Source organism: Plecotus auritus, assembly GCF_963455305.1.
Source record: "Plecotus auritus genome assembly, chromosome: 2".
NCBI classification, from domain to species: Eukaryota; Metazoa; Chordata; class Mammalia; order Chiroptera; family Vespertilionidae; genus Plecotus; species Plecotus auritus.
In genome coordinates, this window is record NC_137771.1 from 208,445,377 (window position 1) to 208,466,235 (window position 20,859).

General features: G+C 39.8%; 1 protein-coding gene across 2 annotated transcripts in view; it reads right to left on the reverse strand.

Annotated features, from left to right (window-relative positions):
* The window catches only part of MME (membrane metalloendopeptidase), a 101,255-nt gene that overhangs the window by 22,031 nt on the left and 58,365 nt on the right, over window positions 1-20,859 (reverse strand). For both annotated transcript variants that reach the window (XM_080657832.1, XM_080657833.1), the window contains exons 15-16: window positions 19,453-19,533; window positions 17,319-17,422 (exon numbers count right to left, since the gene is read on the reverse strand). In XM_080657832.1, the coding sequence (XP_080513958.1) occupies window positions 17,319-17,422; window positions 19,453-19,533 (185 nt within the window). The remainder of the gene's footprint in view (window positions 1-17,318; window positions 17,423-19,452; window positions 19,534-20,859) is intronic.

Sequence of the window (20,859 nt, forward strand, 5' to 3'; positions counted from 1 at the left end):
GTAATTCAGTAAAGGCCTAGGAAGGGGCAGTTGGGGGAGGGTGGAGGTGGGCAAAGGGAGGGAGGAAGGGGGACTCCTGTACTAATGTTAACATTAAAAAAAGAGACTGAATTAGAAAATGGAAAAAATAGCTCTCAGACAGTAATTCAAGGATAGTGTTAAGCTAAAGGATAGATACCAATGTTCCCTTGTCTTTATATACATATGTTACAAAGATTGCATATCAATAATCATAATCAAGTACTTTTGTGCTCCTGGAGTATTATTCCCATCTTAATAGACTAATTAGTTTAATATATTAGCCCAATAATAGACTCTAATTGAAAAATGGACACTGATTAACTTCAGATTAATCTCTTAAATGTCAACACATATGCAAACACTTAAAACAACTTCATTGCAGTTATTCCACTTTCCGGACAACAATTAGTATAGCAATTATTATCCTACTCATGCAAGGAGCTTACAGTAATTAGTACAATGAGGTTAAAGCAGAACTGTTTCCAGACCCTGCTTTGTGAGGTGAGCAGTACAAAGTCAGCTGCCCAAGTCAGCATTTTAACTATGGTAGGAGGTCAGATGTGAGTCCCATTTTGTTCTCTTAAAAATAACTGCGGGAGGGCCAGATATAACAATTGTCTGATAAATTATAATTAAGTATGGGTTTTATCTCCAATAACATGACTAAGATATTTATATGAAGGATTTGGGATTTTTAAAAATCCAGATAACGTGTCTGTGAATTTTTCCTTAGGAAGAAAATAAGTTTGAAGATGGAGAGTGTGGGAGGGGGATGGTTGATCAATGTGTTCCTTCTTTAGTTTGATGGTGTTGTTTTAAACAGAGAAAAAAACATTTTCAAACAGGATGCTATCTGTGACTGACATATCAGTCCTCCCTAATTTAATTGCAGCTGAGACATCAATACTTTAATTTCTTGAAGGTTGATGATTACAAGTCACCTAATTTTATTTATTTTAATTAAACTCTTCTTGTTTCCCACATGATCTGTGGTGACTCACCACAAAAACATGTATTTGTAAACACAGGGAGGGCAGACTAAAACCAAGAGATCAGAAACTATATAAGACAAGTAGATTTTGTTTGTGTGACCAAAAAATATTATGAAATATTTATATCAGTGGTCGGCAAACTGCGGCTCGCGAGCCACATGCGGCTCTTTGGCCCCTTGAGTGTGGCTCTTCCACAAAATACCACGGCCTGGGCAAGTCTATTTTGAAGAAGTGGCATTAGAAGAAGTTTAAGTTTAAAAAATTTGGCTTTCAAAAGAAATTTCAATCATTGTACTGCTGATATTTGGCTCTGTTGACTAATGAGTTTGCCGACCACTGATTTATATGAATAAAAATCATGATCAGGAAAAGTGATGGATTAGATCTACCATATATATATACACACACACACACACACACACACACACACACACACATATACATACACACACACCATATATATATATATATATATATACACCATATATATATGCCATATATATAGTGTCACACAGTTATGACTCAGGTTCAAATATGATTCTAAGTTGTATGAAAAACGTGCTCATCCATGGCCTAGAGCAAAGAATATCCTTACATGATATTATTCTACAATGTTATTAAAATTTTAGATATTTTACAACAGCATATTGTACAATTATCCCAAATAAACTTACAAACTAATTCTTGGAATGTTTGGCAGCAATTAAAAAAAAAAAAGGACATAAAAGGATATAATCCCTTTCAGAAGGAATTAAGGCATTGGGAAGGCACTTGAGCATTCTATATTGGCCCCTCTTGCCTTTTGTGCCAAGAGGGACCCTCTTCTCACAATCCAGTTGCCCTCAGCTGTTGCCTGAGCTTTCTGTTCATGCTGAGCATGAAGCCTCGTGGTGGCTGGTACCATGGATATGTCTCTCGCCCAATCGTGTGAGCTGGGCCCTCCCTGGAGAAGAAACCTGAGTTCCCCGAGATATGTGATCAGTGCTGGGGCCCCGCCAGCAGGCCAGGGGATTCCCAAGGCAGGTACTGGGCGTGGAGGCCACGGGGGCATAGGCTACCAAGGAGACAGAACTGAACCTCACATCACCCTGCTTGGCCCCGGAGGATGACTGGTTAGCCAGAGACGGGTAAGATTCCTCAGGGAAGGAACAACCTAAGACAGGCACAGTCGCAGAGGGGCCATCAGGAGAGAACTTGGGGATCAACAGAGGTGGGGCACAGACCCTCACCCCCTCAACCTTGCAGGGGCCTGAACCCTCACCCCGTCTGAGGGAGGTCTCCTGCCCCTGTGGCTGCTTTGCTTCTCACGCCCAGCTCAGATCGGGACACAGGTGACAGACAGTGTGACTTGGCCCAGCTCAGATTGGGACCAAGGTAACAGACAGAGACTTGGCCGACAGCAGCTGCCCTATATCTAAATCAGCCTAGCACCAGGAATGCTCAGGGCCTGCTCAAGAATGCAAACAATCCTTTCCACTAATATTTACAGGGTAAACTAAGATTGTTGGTAGAGTATTAAATTTGACAGTAAAATAATAATCAAGTTCTCAGATTAATTTAAATAGGCTAATTGAAATAAGTGAATATTCAAGAAAATTTAATTGTACTGGACAAAAAGCTGTTCCTAATGTGGTAACTAAAATTTCTATTGGTAGTTCATCTCATGGTAAAATTCCTGAACATGCAATGAAACTAAAGCAGTCATATTTTTGTCAAAAAATTAAAATTTAAAGTCATCAAGACTGCATTATAAAAGTTACAAAAGCCTCCATTAATCAAAAAAGGGGGGATAGAAGGGTAATATCATGTAAGGAAAAATATCCTATAAGTAAATTACATCTAGAAAATTTTTACTTTACAAAATTAGTTTTCATTTGTAATGCTAACAGCAAGACACCCATGAAAAACCACATGGTGTCTAAATAAGACAAAGGAAAATTGTTTGGGCAAAAATAAAAAGGATCCCAAATCAATTATATAGAAAAGATTCCTTTATTAACTTTTGGTCGAGAATATGTTTGTATATTTTCAGAAAACAACTCCAAGACCATGTGGATTCCTGCAACAGAGAGGAATTGACAGGTCTGCTCCAACCACAAGACAAGAGGAGAAACAGTCCAGAGATGGAAGACGCTGATGACGCCTTGCCACGCGAGCAGTCAGCAGCTGTGCGACGCAGCAAGTTGCCTAGGACCAAACCAGAGAGGGTCGGACCTGCATTGCCACCATGTGCCCACCATCCAGATATCATTGCTGATATGTACACATAAGGAACTGTTTGACATTGAAATGGGGACTCAGAACTGTTGGACATGGAAATTGGGACTCAAACATTTTTTGTTATTATATGTTTATTTCTAGTCTGCAGAGGCAAGGTTTTTTTAAAGGAATGAAATGGGGAAAAAATAGATACAGAGGCAAAGAAGCATTGAACAGACTGTAAAACTACAGTGGGAAGGCAGAGGAGGTTGCGGGGGGGCGGGGGGGCTGTAAGAGATCAACCGAAGGACTTGTACGCATGCATATAAGCATAACCAATGGATAAAAAACACTGGGGGGAGGGGGCAGGTAGAGGCATGTACTGGGGGGAAGGGGGGGCCGGGGGAAGGTCAATGGGGAAGGAAAAAAAAAGGAGATATATGTACTACTATTTGTAATACTTCAAACAATTAAAAAAATAAATATAAAAAAAAATTAAAAAAAAAAAAAAAAGAAAAACGTGCTCATTCTTGTGGTGGCTTTAGAACAGTATCTCTGACATGTTCTCAACACTTTGATAGCAAATATGTCAGTAGGTTTTATGCAAAAACAGCTTATACTTATTTTGTTATAAAAGTTAACATGTTTCCGGGTCTCAGCTGTTTTAAGGTTCAGTTATTCAATTATGCACTTCTGATGTAGTGATAGCGTACTCTGCATGGGCTTTTATGGGTAATCGCAAATAATACACAAATTATTTGGCTCTGGATTCAGGCACAATGCTAATAGTAAAATACAAAAGGTGCCAACCCAAACATTTAAAAAAAATAATTACATTACAGAGGAAAGGAACTAGACATATGAAACTAATATTTTAGACAGTGACAAATCTCAAAAGTAGGACATAGATGAATGAAGTTTATATTACCCATGTCATGTTTATTGCTTTTGTAAAAATAAATGTCATACCTTTTGTTTGGTGCTTTCCTGCTCTTCTGTTACATTACTGTGAAAAGCTTAAGATTGCATTTTGATTAATGTTTGTAACTTCCCAGCAGGGAGGGTTTTGCATATTAAAATGTCCACTGTGAATTATACCTTCAAGAAAATAGGTTGCTTTTTATGACCACAGAATGCTCAAATAAAATTAGAATTACGGTGGTTAGGTTCAGAGAGCACTAGTGTTTAGCGTTTGCCTTTCCTTCCTTGAGATCTTTCTCAGTGTGCCCTCCGATCAGCCCTGGGCTAATTTACCAGATTCATTTGCCCAGGACGTACTGTCCCTGGAACTGGAAGTACTCTGATTCGATCACTACATCTTAAATAAATGAAGAGAGCAGCTACAGACTCAATGTCTAAGATTTGTGGTCAAGAAGCTAAATTAACAGTGAAAGGATTAAGAAGCACAAGTTGGTAGTTACAAAATAGTCACGGGATGTCAAGTACAGCTTAGGGAATATAGTCAATAGTGTTGTAATAACTACATATGGTGCCAGTGGGTACTGGAAATATCGGGGGAATCTATAAAGTGTATGATTGCCCAACCACCATGCTATACATGCTATACAAAATAATACTGAATGCAAACTGTAATTGAAAAATAAAATTTAGCCCGGCTGGTGTGGCTTGGTGGTTCGATTCCCGGTCAGGGAACATGCCTGGGTTGCAGACTCGATCCCCGGTGGGGGGCGTGCAGGAGGCAGCCAATCCATGATGATTCTCTCTCATCGATGTTTCTCTCTCTCTATCTTTCTCCTTTCCTCTCTCTCTAAAAATCAATAAAAACATTTAAAATAAAATAAAATTTTTATAAAAGTAGAAAAGCACAGTGCTAAAACATTTTTTTTTCAAATTAAGTGGTGATGTAATAAAACTAGACGTTCTTTTGATTTGGATGTAGCCTCGACGTTTTGGGAGACACTTCCATTCATGTAAGACAGACAAATTCGCCCCTGAAGAACAGTACAGAAAAAAGGAAGTGTGCAGCAGAAGGGAAAACCAAATGGTGGTGATTCCTGCCCTACAATAATGGATAGAGCAGGCTACCCGAGGTACCTCCAGAGTTGCAGGTCAGACACCAGCAGCCTCTTGGCCAGGTATCAAGCCTGAGACACGAGTGAATTATCACCCTGTTCTTTGGTTTCTCTTCCTGCCTCCTGGGTCTGGGTGTGTAGGAGCAAAGATATGTGTGGTATGGGAGAAAGCACAGCATGGGAAAACAAGAAGTAAGAAAATTTTACTTTTCATTTCTGAGCCATAGTTTTGCCAGGTAAACTTGTTCTTTGGGGCTTTCCATGATGGAACAAAGAAGAGCCACTATATGCAGCGTGGCCCTCAAAGCTGAGCTAACGGTGGGGATGGGAAATATAACTGAGAGACTCAAGAGGGGGACCAGGTGTTTCTCTTCCAGCTCTCATTACCCTGAAAAATCTAAGTGGTGATAAAACGTAAGTACACAAACATCATTTTTACAGCAGGGAAGAAAAGCAAAAGTCGACAGCCTGATCCTATAGCTTTTCAGATATAATAAACCCACTGGATTGTGAAAGCACCTGGAATAAAACTTCTCCTTCACCCACTCATGTGTGACTTTAAAACTTAAAACAACCAAACGGTTAATGAATGTCCCTTTCCCTGAAGTGTTCAATTTCTCAGCATCTTGTGAGTAACTCCTTTGAAATCATCAATACAATGCAGTGGTTTTCTGTCTTCCTCACATACTCCTGGAAAGGAGAATTCTCATTTGTAATCGCAAGGACCACTGTAATTCTTTACATTTATTAATATTATCTCATCAAGACTTCAGAGGTTTCCATGTACCTTCATTTATCTTCAAACCACCCATATAAGATAAATGACATGTCCAATTTTCAGGTGCAGAAACTAAGGCACAGTTTGGTTATCAAATTCTTTGTCCTGATACTTACAAACTAAAAGAAACATGTAAACTAAGGAGATAGAGGACTCTATCATCTTCCAATCCCATCCCCTTCTCTAAGTTGTTGATCTAAATAATACACAAAATTTAATTAAAATGATGAATGCCATTTTCTTTCCAACCTCTAAAATGAAAGTGCTTATTTTTAAATTGTTTCTGTATGGAAGGAAAAATTTTTCCTCTACCTTTCTAGACACTTTTGGCTAATCTAATAATTAATATAAGGCAGATTAATAGAAAAAAAAACACAAATTTAATTATGTATGTACAAGAGCCTCACATAGACATAAGAAGCCCAAAGATAGTCAGACAATTGTGGCTTATAGGGCAACCCCAGATGAGCAGAAGGGCTTAGGGGTCTAGAGCTTCAAAGGGAAGGAAGTCAATTCACAGGAAGATGGGAAGAGCAAATGTTTGGTAAACAAATGTTTGCCATGCCACCCAGAGACAGTCTCTGCTGAGCTCCCCACACCTAATTCACAGGCTTTGTAGTTGTCTCTAGCATTAACTTTCATCAAAGATTTTTTAGGCAGTTAAGGGGGGAGATGAAAAGCTTAACCAAGAGACTTTTGGGCCTTGTCTTCAGCTCAAAATAATCAACACATTTGCGGTGTGTGTGTGTGTGTGTGTGTGTGCGTGCGTGCGTGCGTGCGTGCGTGTGTGTGTGTGTGTGTGTGTGTTCTGACCCCCTTCACTTCAAAGGGCTCCCTCTTACCTTAGTAAGTTTTAGGATGCTGGCTTCTACATCACCCTGAAACCCCACCTTGACCAGAAAATAACAAAAACAGCTACTATTTAATGAGCATCAATGTTATGTGGAGGGCACACTGCACAACACAGAACACAATGCCCCTACAAGGCAAAAGTAGTTATTATCCTAGTTTTTAAAGGAATCATTGAGGCTTAGCGGTATTATGTAGGTTGTCTAAGTTCATACAGCTAGCAAGTACCAAAGCAGAAATCTTAACTCAGGCCTGCCTACTCCCTCTACCCCTGAGCCCCCACCATCCCCACCACCACAGCTCACTGACTCCATAACACAAATTCTTCCCACTGTTCTTCTATAAGGTGCATTTTTTTTACCCAAAGGTAAAAGCACGGTAGGACCAAAAAGCCTCATTGAACTGTTTATTGTTGTTAACATAACCGAAGTATTCTGCATGAATCATCTTACTGTCTGAGTGGTGAGAGCCAGAGCTCCTATTCAGACATTAAAGTGGGAGAATCCGGGGAGAACCCAAGATGGCAGCATAGGTAAGCACCTAAACTGCTGCCTCGCACAACAATTTAAAAACTACAACTAAAAGACAGAACGGACACCATCCAGAACCACAGGAAAGCTGGCTGAGTGGAAATTCTACAACTAGAAGGAAAGAGAAAAGCTCACAGAGATTTGGAGGTATGGCAAAGGGTCCTTGTGCGCGCAGAGAGGAAGGGCGGCTGAGAGCATGGCTGACTTTCTCTGGCGGGAGGGGGAAGGAAGCCCCCGACTGCACTGAACCCCAGTTCCGATTGCACTGAACCCCAGTTCCGGGCGAAACCCCGTGGACCCAGGCTCATACAAGGGAGTCTGGACTGTCAGGTGGAGAGAAGGAAACCCGGAGACCCGGGGGAGCCCCGGGGAAGCCCCGGCGGGCAGGGGTCTGGAGGCACGCGGCTGCCAGTGTGCACAAAGACGGTGGAGGTTGCCACAGGCTTTCCCTGGCAGAAGGGAGTCAGAGGCTCCTGACTGCACTGAACCCCAGTTCTGACTGGAGATTCGATTCCCGGTCAGGGCAGGTTCAATATCCAGTTCCAGGCAAGCCCCTGGGGACCCACGCTCTTACGGGGGGGGGGGGGGGGGGGGGATCTGGACTCTCGGGCAGGGGGCTCGGGAGCCGGGGAAGGCAGAGGTCTGGAGGCGCGCGCATGAGCGCGCAAGTGCAAGGCTGACAAGAAGCCAAGACTGTCTGCTCTGCCCTCAGACTCCACCCCATTCAAGCTGATCACAGAGGCTTTTGCAATTTTGCAAGTCTAATCCTATAAGGTTGTCTCCAGCAGCAAACTTCTCCCAGCGTAGACACAGCTGATCCTTACAGCCAACTGGCCTGGAGGTCAATTCCTCCCAGTGATACCAACAACAATCAAGACTTAACTACAACAAGGCTGTACACACAGTCCACAAAGGGGTGCACCAAGAGTGTCCACCTCAGGTTAACTGGGAGGCCGACCTACTGGGCCATATAGGAAACCTAGCACACAAAGCTACCCTACCAACTCAGGGAAGCAGTGAAAATGCGGCGAGAAAGAACCAGATCACAACGAAAGAAATGGAGGAAAACAAACGACTGGATATAGAATTCAAAACCACGGTTATAAGGCTTTTCAAGAATATCCTAGAAAAGGACGATAAATATAACGAGACCCTCGAAGATATGAAAAAGGACCAACTAGAAATTAAACATACACTGACTGAAATAAAAAATATTATACAGAGACCCAAAAACAGACAAGAGGAACACAAGAATCAAGTCAAAGAATTGAAATACAAAGAAGCAAAAAACACTCAACCGAAAAAGCAAAAAGAAAAAAAAATTCCAAAAAGTTGAAGATAGTGTAAGAAGCCTCTGGGACAACTTCAAGCGTACCAACATCAGAATTATGGGGGTGCCAGAAGAAGAGAGAGAGCAAGATACTGAAAACCTATTGGAAGAAATAATGACTGAAAACTTCCCCCCACCTGGTGAAAGAAATAGACTTACAAGTCCAGGAAGCGCACAGAACCCCAAACAAAAGGAATCCAAAGAAGACCACACCAAGATACATCATAATTAAAATGCCAAGAGCAAAAGACAAAGAGAGAATATTAAAAGCAGCAAGAGAAAAACAGTTAATTACCTACAAGGGAGCACCCATACGACTGTCAGCTGATTTCTCAACAGAAACTATGCAGGCCAGATGGGAGTGGCAAGAAATTTTCAAAGTGATGAATAGCAAGAACCTACAACCAAGATTACTCTACCCAGCAAAGCTATCATTCAGAATTGAAGGGCAGATAAAGAGCTTCACAGATAAGAAAAAGCTAAAGGAGTTCATCACCACCAAACCAGTATTATATGAAATGCTGAAAGGTATTCTTAAAGAAAAGGAAGAAGAAAAAAGTAAAGATAAAAATTATGAACAACAAATACATATCCATCAACAAGTGAACCTAAAAATCAAGTGAATTAAAAACCTGAGGAACAGAATAATCTGGTGAATATAATAGAATCAGGGGCATAGAAAGGGAGTGGACTGATAATTCTCAGGGAGAAAGGGCTATGGGGCGTTTAGGAAGAGACTGGACAAAAATCATACACCTATGGATGAGGACAGTGGGGGGGAGGTAAGGGCAGAAGGTGGGGTGGGAACCGGGTGGAGGGGAACTATGGGGGGAAAAAGGAGAAACAATTGTAATAATCTGAATAAAGATTTAATTAAAAAAAAAAAAAAAGTGGGAGAATCCACTTCTCTTTCAACAAAAGGTAATAGAAATCACTACTCTTGATTTTTTTCCTAGAAGTCATCAGTTGGTTGTATGGTTCTAAGTTTCTCAACAAGCACAATCATTTTAGTCTTCAATAAGTTTATATGTATGTACATGCACATATGTGTGCACCCCCATGTGTGTGATATGCCAAATATAGAGAAATTCCAGATTTGGAAGTTATGGGTCAATGGATCATTTCTGTCAGAATTTTCTTTTGGTGACTTTTTCTCCTGATTTTGAATAATCTTGGGATTTTTTTTATAAAAGAATTGAAACCTATTACATCTCATATAAGACTTAGCAATGATTCAGCAACATTTTAAGTTTATTGTCTATCTAGCGCAGTGGTCGGCAAACTCATTAGTCAACAGAACCAAATATCAACAGTACAACGATTGAAATTTCTTTTGAGAGCCAAATTTTTTAAACTTACACTTCTTCTAACGCCACTTCTTCAAAATAGACTCGCCCAGGCCGTGGTATTTTGTGGACGAGCCACACTCAAGGGGCCAAAGAACTGCATGTGGCTCGCGAGCCACTGTTTGCTGACAACTGATCTAGCTCATTAGCTGGTAACCCCATGAAGGCAGGGATATTTCAGGTTTTGTTATTTTTTTTAATTGTGTTAAGAACACCAACACGAGATCTATCCTCTTAGCATACTTAACTGTACAACACGTTATTGTTGACTGTAGGTACAATGTGTACAAAAGATCTCTAGAACTTACTCATCTTGCTTAACTGAAACTTTATACCTGTTAATTAATAACATCCCACGCCCAGCCCCTTGGTAGCATTCTTCGATTTTATGAACTTGACTATCTTAGATACTTCATATAAGTGGAATCATACAGTATGTTTTTTCTATCTGGCTTATTTCACTTAGCATAATGTCCTCAGGCTCATCCATGTCACTGCATGACACAATTTTCTTCCTTTTAAAGGCTGATTAGTATGTATATACCACATTTTATCTATCCATTAAATGTCGATGGAAACAGGTTACTTCCACATCTTAGCTATTGTGAATGGTGCTGCAATGAAAGTTGGAATGTAATATCTCTTTGAGATCTTGATCTCAACTCTTTTGGATATGTGCCCAGAAGTGAGATTTCTGAATTATACAGTAGTTCTATCTCTAATTTTTTGAGGAATTTTCATACTGTTTTCCATGGTGGCTGTTCTGTTTTGCATTCCCATAAATGGTATAAGGGTTCTAATTTCTCTACATCCTGGCCAACTCTCTCTCTCTCTCTCTCTCTCTCTCTCTCTCTCTCTCTCTCTCTCTCTCTCTCCTGGCCAACTTTCTCTCTCTCTCTCAATTTCTGTCTCTTGACAATATCATCTTGCCAAAGTGATGTAATATTTCATTATGGTTTTGATTGCATTTCCCTGACAACTAGTGATGCTGAGCATCTTTTCATGCACCTGGTGGCCATTTGTATGACTTCTTTAGAGAAATGCCTGTTCAAGTCCTTAGTCCATTTTTAAATTGGGTCATTAGGAATTTTTTTGTTTGTTTGTTTTTTTGTTACAGAGTTGTAGAAACTTCTTATATATTTGGGAGATTAACCACTTATTGTTGGGGAGCACAGGAGACTTGGTTGGAAAGTTTGTAAGGGCATTCTGACAAAAGGGAAAGGTGTGGAAGGCCGCCTGCCCTGTTTATCGGAATTCCGACTTAGGGGAGACTTAGGGGAGTGTCGAAGGCGGAGCCCCTAATTATTCCTTGAACTTTCCAAACAAGTCTGTGTACATGCAGACCCAGGATGTTTACTGGAATCCTTATGCTTAATCCCTGGATGCCCTTGCCTAGAGGACAATGTAAGCACATGTGTCCTCGCAAGATTACTCACCCCATTGATTGTATCTAAAGATAAAAATTCCAATAAAAGCTCAACGAGGCAGGCAATCGAGGCCGCTCTGGCTGCTAGAGTCAGGACCCCCCTAGGCCTCTCTTTCACAGTCAAACTGTGTCTGAGTAATCTGTTCATCTGTTGTTCAGGAGCTGCTGGTCAGCCCCGGCAAGTAATCACATATATGATTTGCAAATAATTTCTCCCATTCCATCGGTTACCTTTTCATCCTGATGACCATTTTCTTTGCTGTGCAGAAACTTTTTAGTTTGATGTAGTCCTCTTGGTTTATTTCATGTTTTGTTCTTAATTATATTTCTAGGGGTTAGAATAGGGTGAAAGCATGATAGGTGCTCAATACAGATTTGGGCCTAAGCATATTGATGGGTCCTCCAGGCCCCAGGAGAGCTGACCCTTCTCACCCTGGGACCATGGGAGGCGCAGGCACAGGCTGTGGTGAGGCGGTGCTGCTCTGTGAGCTGCAGGGAATGATGGCAGCGGGAAGGAAGCCTTGTGCCATCTGGACTCCACCCTCTCAAGAGGGCACACTGACATGAAAGTTCCAGAATTCTTTTGCAAAGTTCTCCCAGTTTAACACTTCAGCCTTTCAACTATTTATCTTCCCTCCCTACTTCTCCTTCCCCATCTGAAAACAAAATAAAATAAAACAAAACAAAACCCTCTTTTGGTGCTAATTAAAAAGATAGAAATATTTTTACGGATAAAATGTGTTTTGTTTATAATCCCCAAATGCACTGGAAAATTGCAAAGTTGGTTGGTTTAATGGGAGTATAAAAGATGACAACTTAAATTTTTTATTGATTATAACATGTGCAGAACATGAGCATACCATGGCAGATACTATCATGGGGAGTTAGAGTGATTTGTCCAAGTTTAGTCTAACTACCTGTTATCTCATCTTTCTCACTGAGTAGTACGTTTTGTTTTGTTTTAATCCTCACTCAAAGAATTTTTCCATTTATTTTTCAAAGAGAGTGTAAGAGAGAGGGAAAGACAGAGAGAAACATCAATGTGAGAAAAACACATCGACTGGTTGCCTCCTGCACAAGCCCTGACCAGGGTCCAGGCTGCGGAGGAATATGCAACTGAAGCACGTGCCCTTGACCATAATCGAACCCGGGAGCCTTTGGTCCACAGGTCAATGCTCTATCCATTGAACCAAACCGGCTAGGGCATCACTGAGTAGTACTAGATGAGCCAAATAATTCTTTTCACAAATCTTCCCCATAAATCTATACTCATGGAGATTCATTTGTGTCCCAAGTCTCCAATCTGCACATCTACCTGGATAGGTCCTATTAATGCCCCACCTCTGTGCCATCACATTGACCCATGTAAGCCCTGCACAACTGTTTGTCTTTTAATAATCAAGTTCACTGGCACTGGACTTACTTAGAAGGAAAATGATTCTAGAAACATCAGTGAAGGGGAAATCAGAAGGGATATTTTAGAAAGAGGTGAGGTACTCCCTAGCTTTCAAGAGTATGTTCGCCTGGCTGGCGTGGCTTGGTGGTTGAGTGGCGACACATGAACCAGGAGGTCACAGTTCGATTCCTGGTCAGGGTACATGCCTGGGGTTGTGGACATGCAGAAGGCAGCCGATCAATGATTCTCTCCCATCATTGATGTTTCCATCTCTCTCTCTCACTCTCCCTTCCTTTCTGAAATCAACAAAAATACACGTATATTTTTTAAAAAGAATATGCTCTTCTCTTCTCGGCTCACTTGATACGGAGACACCAAGGAAGAAAACATCCTCTCCTATCAAAGCTTCCCAGTCAGGGCCATGGAACTGGAATGCTTGAGAGAGCCTTAGAGATCTCCTGCAGTCTAAACCAACCTGCTCCTCTTATAAATAAGGAAACTGCATGGCTTTTCCAGGCAGAACTGGGACACAAAAGAGTGTTACTGACTCAAGCAGTGGCTAAACTACAGTGTCACTTCACAGGGAGCCAACCTGCCTGCCATTTTTGTTGGTTTTGGCCTTTCAGAAAGAGCCCATGGAGCCCCCAATGCTGGGCTGTCCGCCACAGGAGTACCACTAATTTCAGGGGCTTCACACCATCCAATCAGAAAAAACAGCAGGCGTGAAGCAATGAAGGGGAAGCAGAAAGGAACCGAGCATTTCTGTTTCGTTTTGCTTGTAGTGGATCCTCTATCCACCTCCATATTAAATGCTGACGTGTTTCCAGGGAATGTTTTACTAATAAGTAAAGATTTCATTGTGGTTTTAAAAAAAATGCTGCCCTAGAACTTTGTTTCCTTGTAACCCCCTTTCCTCAGATTTAGTTGTGCATCCCCTACAGCGATGAGTCCAGTGCTTCGCACACATCGTAGCTGCTCAATAAAAACTTTAGGATGCCGATGTCAGTGTTTTTATTTATTTACACAGCAGGGAAGGTCAGCAATGAAATAAGACTTTGCAGTTTGTAAAAAGTAACTCCACAGCTCAATCGTCGTGACTTACAAACACTGGTACTACCTGTCCCCATTATATTATAAAATGTTTTGGCCTGAGAAACTAACAAAATAGCATCAGATCTAAAAACAAGAGTAGAAATTCATTTTGTTTTGTTCTGCTATGTCTTTTTCTCATTACAAGGTTGTGTTTGCTCTATGGTCTGCAAGAAAATAATCATGTTACTGGCGCTAAATCATGTTAGACATAGTCATGCTCTGCATAACATTTTGGTCAATGCCACCATATATATGATGGTGATCCCATAAGAGGTTCTTGTAGAGCGGAAAAATTCCTATTGCCTAGAGACATCGTAGCCTGATAATGTCATACCACAGCGCATGACTCACATGTTTGTGGTGATGCTGGTACAAACAAACCTACTGCGCTGCTAGTCATATAAAAATATAGCATAGGAGCATGTCTAGTATATAATACTTGAGAATGATAGTGAGCGAATACGTTACTGTCCTACACTGTTATCATTATTTTAGAGTGCACTCTTTCTACTCAGGAAAATAAAAGTTTGTGTAACCGTATGCTGTGTCACACAAGCAGCAGCCCTCACACCTTCCATGTTTATTGTGCCTCTTGATTGCATCATTTCCTCTTGTGCTTGATTTAATCTCATGTTGTTTTGTACAGTAACATGCTGTACTTAAAAAGAACCAGTACAGTAAGTACTCACTTAATGTCACCCATAGCTTCTTGGAATTGACGTGAAATGATGTATAATGAAACCAACTTTACTGTAGGTTAATTGATGTAAAGAAGAGTTAAAAGTTCCTATTTAAGCATTGCATCAATGTTATAATGAAATAACGTTGAACAAAACGACATTATTCAAGAACCTACTGTATCTGGGTCCCCACCCGCAGGCAAGTATATCAAAAATCTAGGTAGGCGTGGTTGGGTAATGGGTACTATTTCTAATGCTCCCCAGATGACTCTCATGTGCAGTCAAGAATTTTGAACCCTTGTACTCGGTATGCAGGCATTAGATAGGAAAGGAAGAATAGCTAGCCAGGCTTGGCAGAGAAGACCTAAGAAGTCATATGCACTTGTGATTGATTATCAGAAGTTCATGGAGAACGTCCACAAAGTACTACTGAGCATTGCATGCTATTCACCAAACATTCATTAAAATATTATATACAAGTTTGACTTTTGACTACCTATCATAAAGAGAAGGGAACTTAAAGAAAAACAATCCATATGATGAAAGGGAATGAAAAGAGCAAACTATATTACAAAGTGATTCTTGAACTGGGTCTACAACTTCAGAGAAAACATCAGCAATATTTCAACAACTATTTTTTAAAATGATAAATAAATCTTCTTGTGTCACATGGATGCAAGTTATAGTAGCTATTTTCAGAAAGAGTATTTGACAATAATTTACATAGTGCTAACATTTATTGAATGTAAGTATATATATTTTAAAGAAATGAAAATGTTCAGACTTGTCAGAAGCTTCTCGGATTTTAACCCACAGAGTATTCTTTTTGATGACTTTGTGTGGGTTTCTAGAGAAACAACTTGGTAATCTATTACAACACCAATTGTACGGTATGTAACCATTTTCCTTCCTCTTTGCCAGCTGGGATGCCAAACATTCTCTGACATTTGCAACCCTGATTTTAGCCCCAGATAACACAACCTTTGCTCCAGTACAAACCCAGGGGTTAGCAAAAGAAATCAGTCCCTCAGGATACCTGAAGAGTTCCAAATGTTGTGTAAGAATTGAAATGTATTAGCATTTCCATTTAGGACTTTTGTCTAGCCCTCCTGGTGGTACAGTTTATTTATTACATCATGTCTTTCCTACTGTCGGGGTCAGGGCAGGCCACCCACAATATCATACATTAGCATATTGATAATTTTGAATTAAAGTTACTTGACAAGCAGTCAATGCCAAGAAGGGCACACCGACCCTCCCTTCTCTCCTTGAATGCAGGAAATACATCTCCCCTATGAAAGGTCTCCTCCTTGCTACAGTAGACTGAGACCCCTTATCCCCAGAGCTAAGGAATTCATGGCTACAAAGCTTGTTATTTCTTTACTAATTTACTATTGAAGCCCAAACTTTGTTTAGATTCTTCACTAATGATTACACAAACCTAAGTTTCTTTGTCCTGTCAAATGTATTGTTTCTTTGTCTAAAAGGCATAAAGAGCTGACTGGTTCATAATTTCTCAGAGTATCATTTATAACCTCCCACACGCACATATTAAATTACTTTTTCCTCTGTTAATCTGGTCTTACGTCATTTTTATTATTAGTTCAGCCTTAAGAACTCAAGAGGGGCAAAGAGGGGATTTCTTCCCCTCCTCAACACTACTTTCTACTGTTATAATGCAATGTAACATAAACAAAGTTTACCTTTGATTCTCCCAGTACCAAATGACACCTAGATTTAGCCAGTGTTCTAAAATATTAGTTTAGTTTAATAATATGAATACATGAAAGAATAAATGCATACATAAACCAAGAATCTCACTGGTATGTTATTGTGTTCATTACCACACAAATCAAGTTAGTATGTTTATTTTTCACTTGTTCATCATTCATTCATTAATTCAGCTTTAACTGAAAATCTATGTATTCTGTACTGTGTTGAATGGTCAAAAGGAATGGCTCCAATTCTCTAGCAGCTAAGAACCTAGTGAGATGTCAACAGAAGCAATTCTAGGGATTCAAGTGCACAACCACATAGGTTGATAAATATGTTAGACACATCCATTTAATTGATAAGTAAATGCTAAACCAATAGTTAATATGAAGGACCAATCCCACTAATAAACAGAGATTAAGAGCATTTGAAGGCTATGATTGAGAGGAATTTCTGGTATCTCATATTTGGCTACCTCTAGGGTGAGAGAAGTGTTACATGGAGCAATTCAGGAAGGGGATGGACTTGGGGAATGACTCACTGACAGAAAACAGGTGGGGCTGTGGGTAGAAGGAAATTCTGAGTACAGTAAGTAAGGCCTCAGAGAAGGCTTGAAGGAGCCATGGTTTGCTTAAATTAAGGTGTTCTTGAGAACCCTGTCCACAAGCAAAGCAGAGGGACAGGCAATAAAATGAAGAGAAACCAAGGAAATTAGGTTATCAGAGGATGTACCTTAATAAATAAAGTTTTAATTTGGTTAAATCCTGACCCGTCTTTAGTATAACCTTCTTAGATGTTATTAAAAGTACTTCATAGGAGGACGACTGTACTTTTTAACACTATCCCAAGTCAGACTCTTCCTCTTCATACAACAAAGAGGAGGGAAAAAGAACCTCTTCTGAATAAATATGTTAAAAACTGGAATATACATACTCATCCTTGTCCACCTTCTCTCGAAGCTTCTTTAGTTGTTTATGTTGGCCGTACTTCACATTTTGCATTATGTTCTCAAAGTATTCATCTTCCTTGTAGTTGTACTGTATCATACAAAAGATTTTGGTGAAAATATTAAAACCAGAATCTTCAAAACTTTTGCTAAAAATATAGAGGATATTTTCTTAAATTCTACCTATTAATAAAGTTAACAGAGAGCATTAAAACTTACCAAAGAAGGATTTAGTTCCAATCAGTCTAGTTCTATATTACAGGTCACTGTTGCTGTGGCTGAATCACCACTTCAGTGTAATTAAACACATAAAACTAAGTGGCAAGCCTTACCATATTGATATTAATCCTTATATACCAGATGTGATAACAGCATATTCTTATTAGTACCTATTATGGGCCAGGCAACATTCTATCAATATTTTAATAATCTTGTGAAGATGGGCTATTATCACCACTTAAAAGTTGAGAAGCCCAGTCCGGCTGGCATAGCTCAGTGGTTGAGCGTTAATCCATGAACCAGGAGGTCACGGTTAGATTCCCAGTCAAGGCACATGCTTGGGTTGCAGGCTTGATCTCCAGTAGGGGGTGTACAGGAGGCAGCCAATCAATGATTCTCTCTCATCATTGATGTTTCTATCTCTCCCTCTCCCTATCCCTCTCTGAAATCAATAAAAAATATTTTTTTAAAGTTAAGGAAGAGACATATGTACTACTATTTATAATACTTCAAACAATTAAAAAAATAAAGTTAAGGAAACTGAGATACAGACAAGTGCACTTGTGGAGCTAGGATTTGAACCCACACAGTCAGCTTTGAGTCTATGGTCTTAGCCACTAGGCTCCTGCAACAAGGGCCCCCAGGACTACCATGCTACAGCCAGCTAATTTAAAAGAAACAGTCAAGTTTGTCTGCAAATAGATAAGGACGAGAGAACACTGTGGCTTGCAAGTGCCACATCAGACTAGTAATCAATGGATTAGGAATCACTTTCATCTCTGATTTATGCAAGGATTACCTTGTCATCACCAGGGTTTCAAGTAGTTGTGGTAAACACAGATTAGTAACAAGAATCTCAGCTAAGTCTAAAATAAGTACTGCAGTGACTTTAATCAATTCTCTTCTCTTACCACTGTTACATTACCAAAAGAGAATACAGGTCTCTGGTTCTCAGGTTGTTTTTTTGTTTTGTTTTGTTTGTTTGCTTTTTAAATAGAGAATGCATGATCTAGCTTATCCAGTGGAGGGAAAATTAAAAAGTGGGTGGGAATCTGAAAATTTGACTTTTCAGGCCTGTAAGACGAGACAAGGAGCCTGAGTGCTGCCCGCTGTCCCAGCACTTTGAAGTCTACCCTTGGTACTCTTTAAGTTTGACATTCTTTTTTGTTGTTGTTGTTAATCCTCACTGGAGGATATGTCTCCATTGATTTTCTGAGAGAATGGAAGAGAGAGGGAAAGACAGAGAGAAATATCGATGTAAGAGAAATACATTGATTGGTTGCCTCCTGCCTGAGGCCTGGCCAGTACCCAGACCTGGGAGGAACCTGCAACCAAGATACGTGCCCTTGACCAGAATTGAACCCGAGACCCTTCAGTCCGCAGGCCGATGCTCTATCCACTGAGCCAAAGCAGCTAGGGCTACCCTTGATACTCTAAAGGACACTGGATTTTTCTTACTTCTTAAAATGGAATATATGGAAGCCAAAATAACAGATGCGGGACAGGCCAATGAAACAAAAAGCTAAAAATGAAACAAACACAGATCTGTCTTCAGTGCTAAAGACTTTTATAAAAAACCTATGGGCCCAGCCAGCGTGGCTCAGTTGAGCATCAACCTATGAACCTGGAGGTCACTTTTCGATTCCCAGGTCAGGGCACATGCCTGGGTTGCAGGCTTGATCCCCAGCAGGAGGCAGTCAATCAATGATTCTCTCTCATCATTGATGTTTCTAGCTCTCTCTCCCTCTCCCTTCCTCTCTGAAATCAATAAAAGTATGTTTTAAAAAATAATAAAACCTGTGGTTTTAGGTTATTTCACATAATTTTTGGCAACCGATAACTAAAAATAACATTGCCACCAGCCCCAGGTTTCATTAGCCCAGAGTCTTAACAGAGACTTACCTCCTCATATTCTTTATTCAGTTTGTTATCATCTGAGAGAATGTCATCAGGATAGCCAATTCTTTCTTTAATTGCCAAGGCCTATGAAAATTGTAATATTGAATGTGAGGATGATTACATAACTTTTAAATGCAAACATTGTCATTTGACCATGAATATCAACTGAGTAACTTGATCCATACTGTTTACAAATAGAGTATCAGACAACACTTAAAAAAAAATATTTGAAGTGGCTTCATCCTGGGGCTCAAAAGAAATAACAAGTTGGTTTAAATTTAGCTTCTAATGCCCTGTCCTCACAGACTGCAGCTTTCCCAAGAAAACCAAAATGAAAGCTGACAAGTCAGCTTTCAGGAACTTTTTTCCTGAAAGACTTTTTCTTCAATTTACAGGACAAGTAACATTTAGAGCTTCCATTCTAGCAGCTTATAATTATCTTTCCACATTACCGATTTGGCTGAGAAAACAAATATGGGCTTATATGTTCGTGCAAATATTCTTCCTGAATATTGGTTCTTGGAGTTTTTATGTTCTACCTCAGTCTCCAAGGCTGTGTACCTATCTTCTCAAAGTTAAATGAATGACACTAATTAAACAAGTAGCAAACAAGAGTTTTCCTTAGTATACCCACTCACATTTACCTCTTGCTTACTGCCATTTCTAATTTTTATGTTTAGTATTTTAAAGTTATTTACTTATTTTTATTATTTCATGATTACCCCTTGTTTACTACTTGCTTTTTCTATTTTTTTTATTTTCTCAAAGATGTTTGACTTTTGATGCTATCATATCACATTTGCTCTTAAATAATTTAATTAATTTAAATTTTTCATGGGGAATTAAGCCTGTATCTGAATTATTTGGTTTGCCATCAAAGGGATGTGGTTTTGTTACAAATCTGTTTCATAAGCCCAGGATTTCCCCAATGGCTGGGACAGGATATGTGTCACTAAGTCAGTCAGGCCACGCCCACTTTCTTGTAGGTTTCCACACATTATTAATCAACCCCTCTTATTAGCACTTTATTTTCTAGAACACATTTCCCAAAAGAGTATTCTAAGGGACACAGACTCTACTGAAATAAAAGTTATTGCATAAAAATCATTTATTGTCAAATAATTTTGGACAAATACTATGACAAAAACATTAAGCAGGCTTCTTTATTGCAGGACTTCTTACAGTAAAAATTAGGTTGTTATAAGTGTCCAAGAGGAGGAGTTAATTTGTTTCTTTATTCATTCAATATATGTTCAAGGGTTTACAATGAGCCCAGTACTTTGCAAGGGGCTGAGGCTTCAATACCAGGCAAAACTTCTGCCCCCCAGAGAGCTTACCGTAAAGATCAATGATAAGCAATGAAATGAGAATTTACTCTCAGTGTGATGTATGATGCCATAAAAATCACAC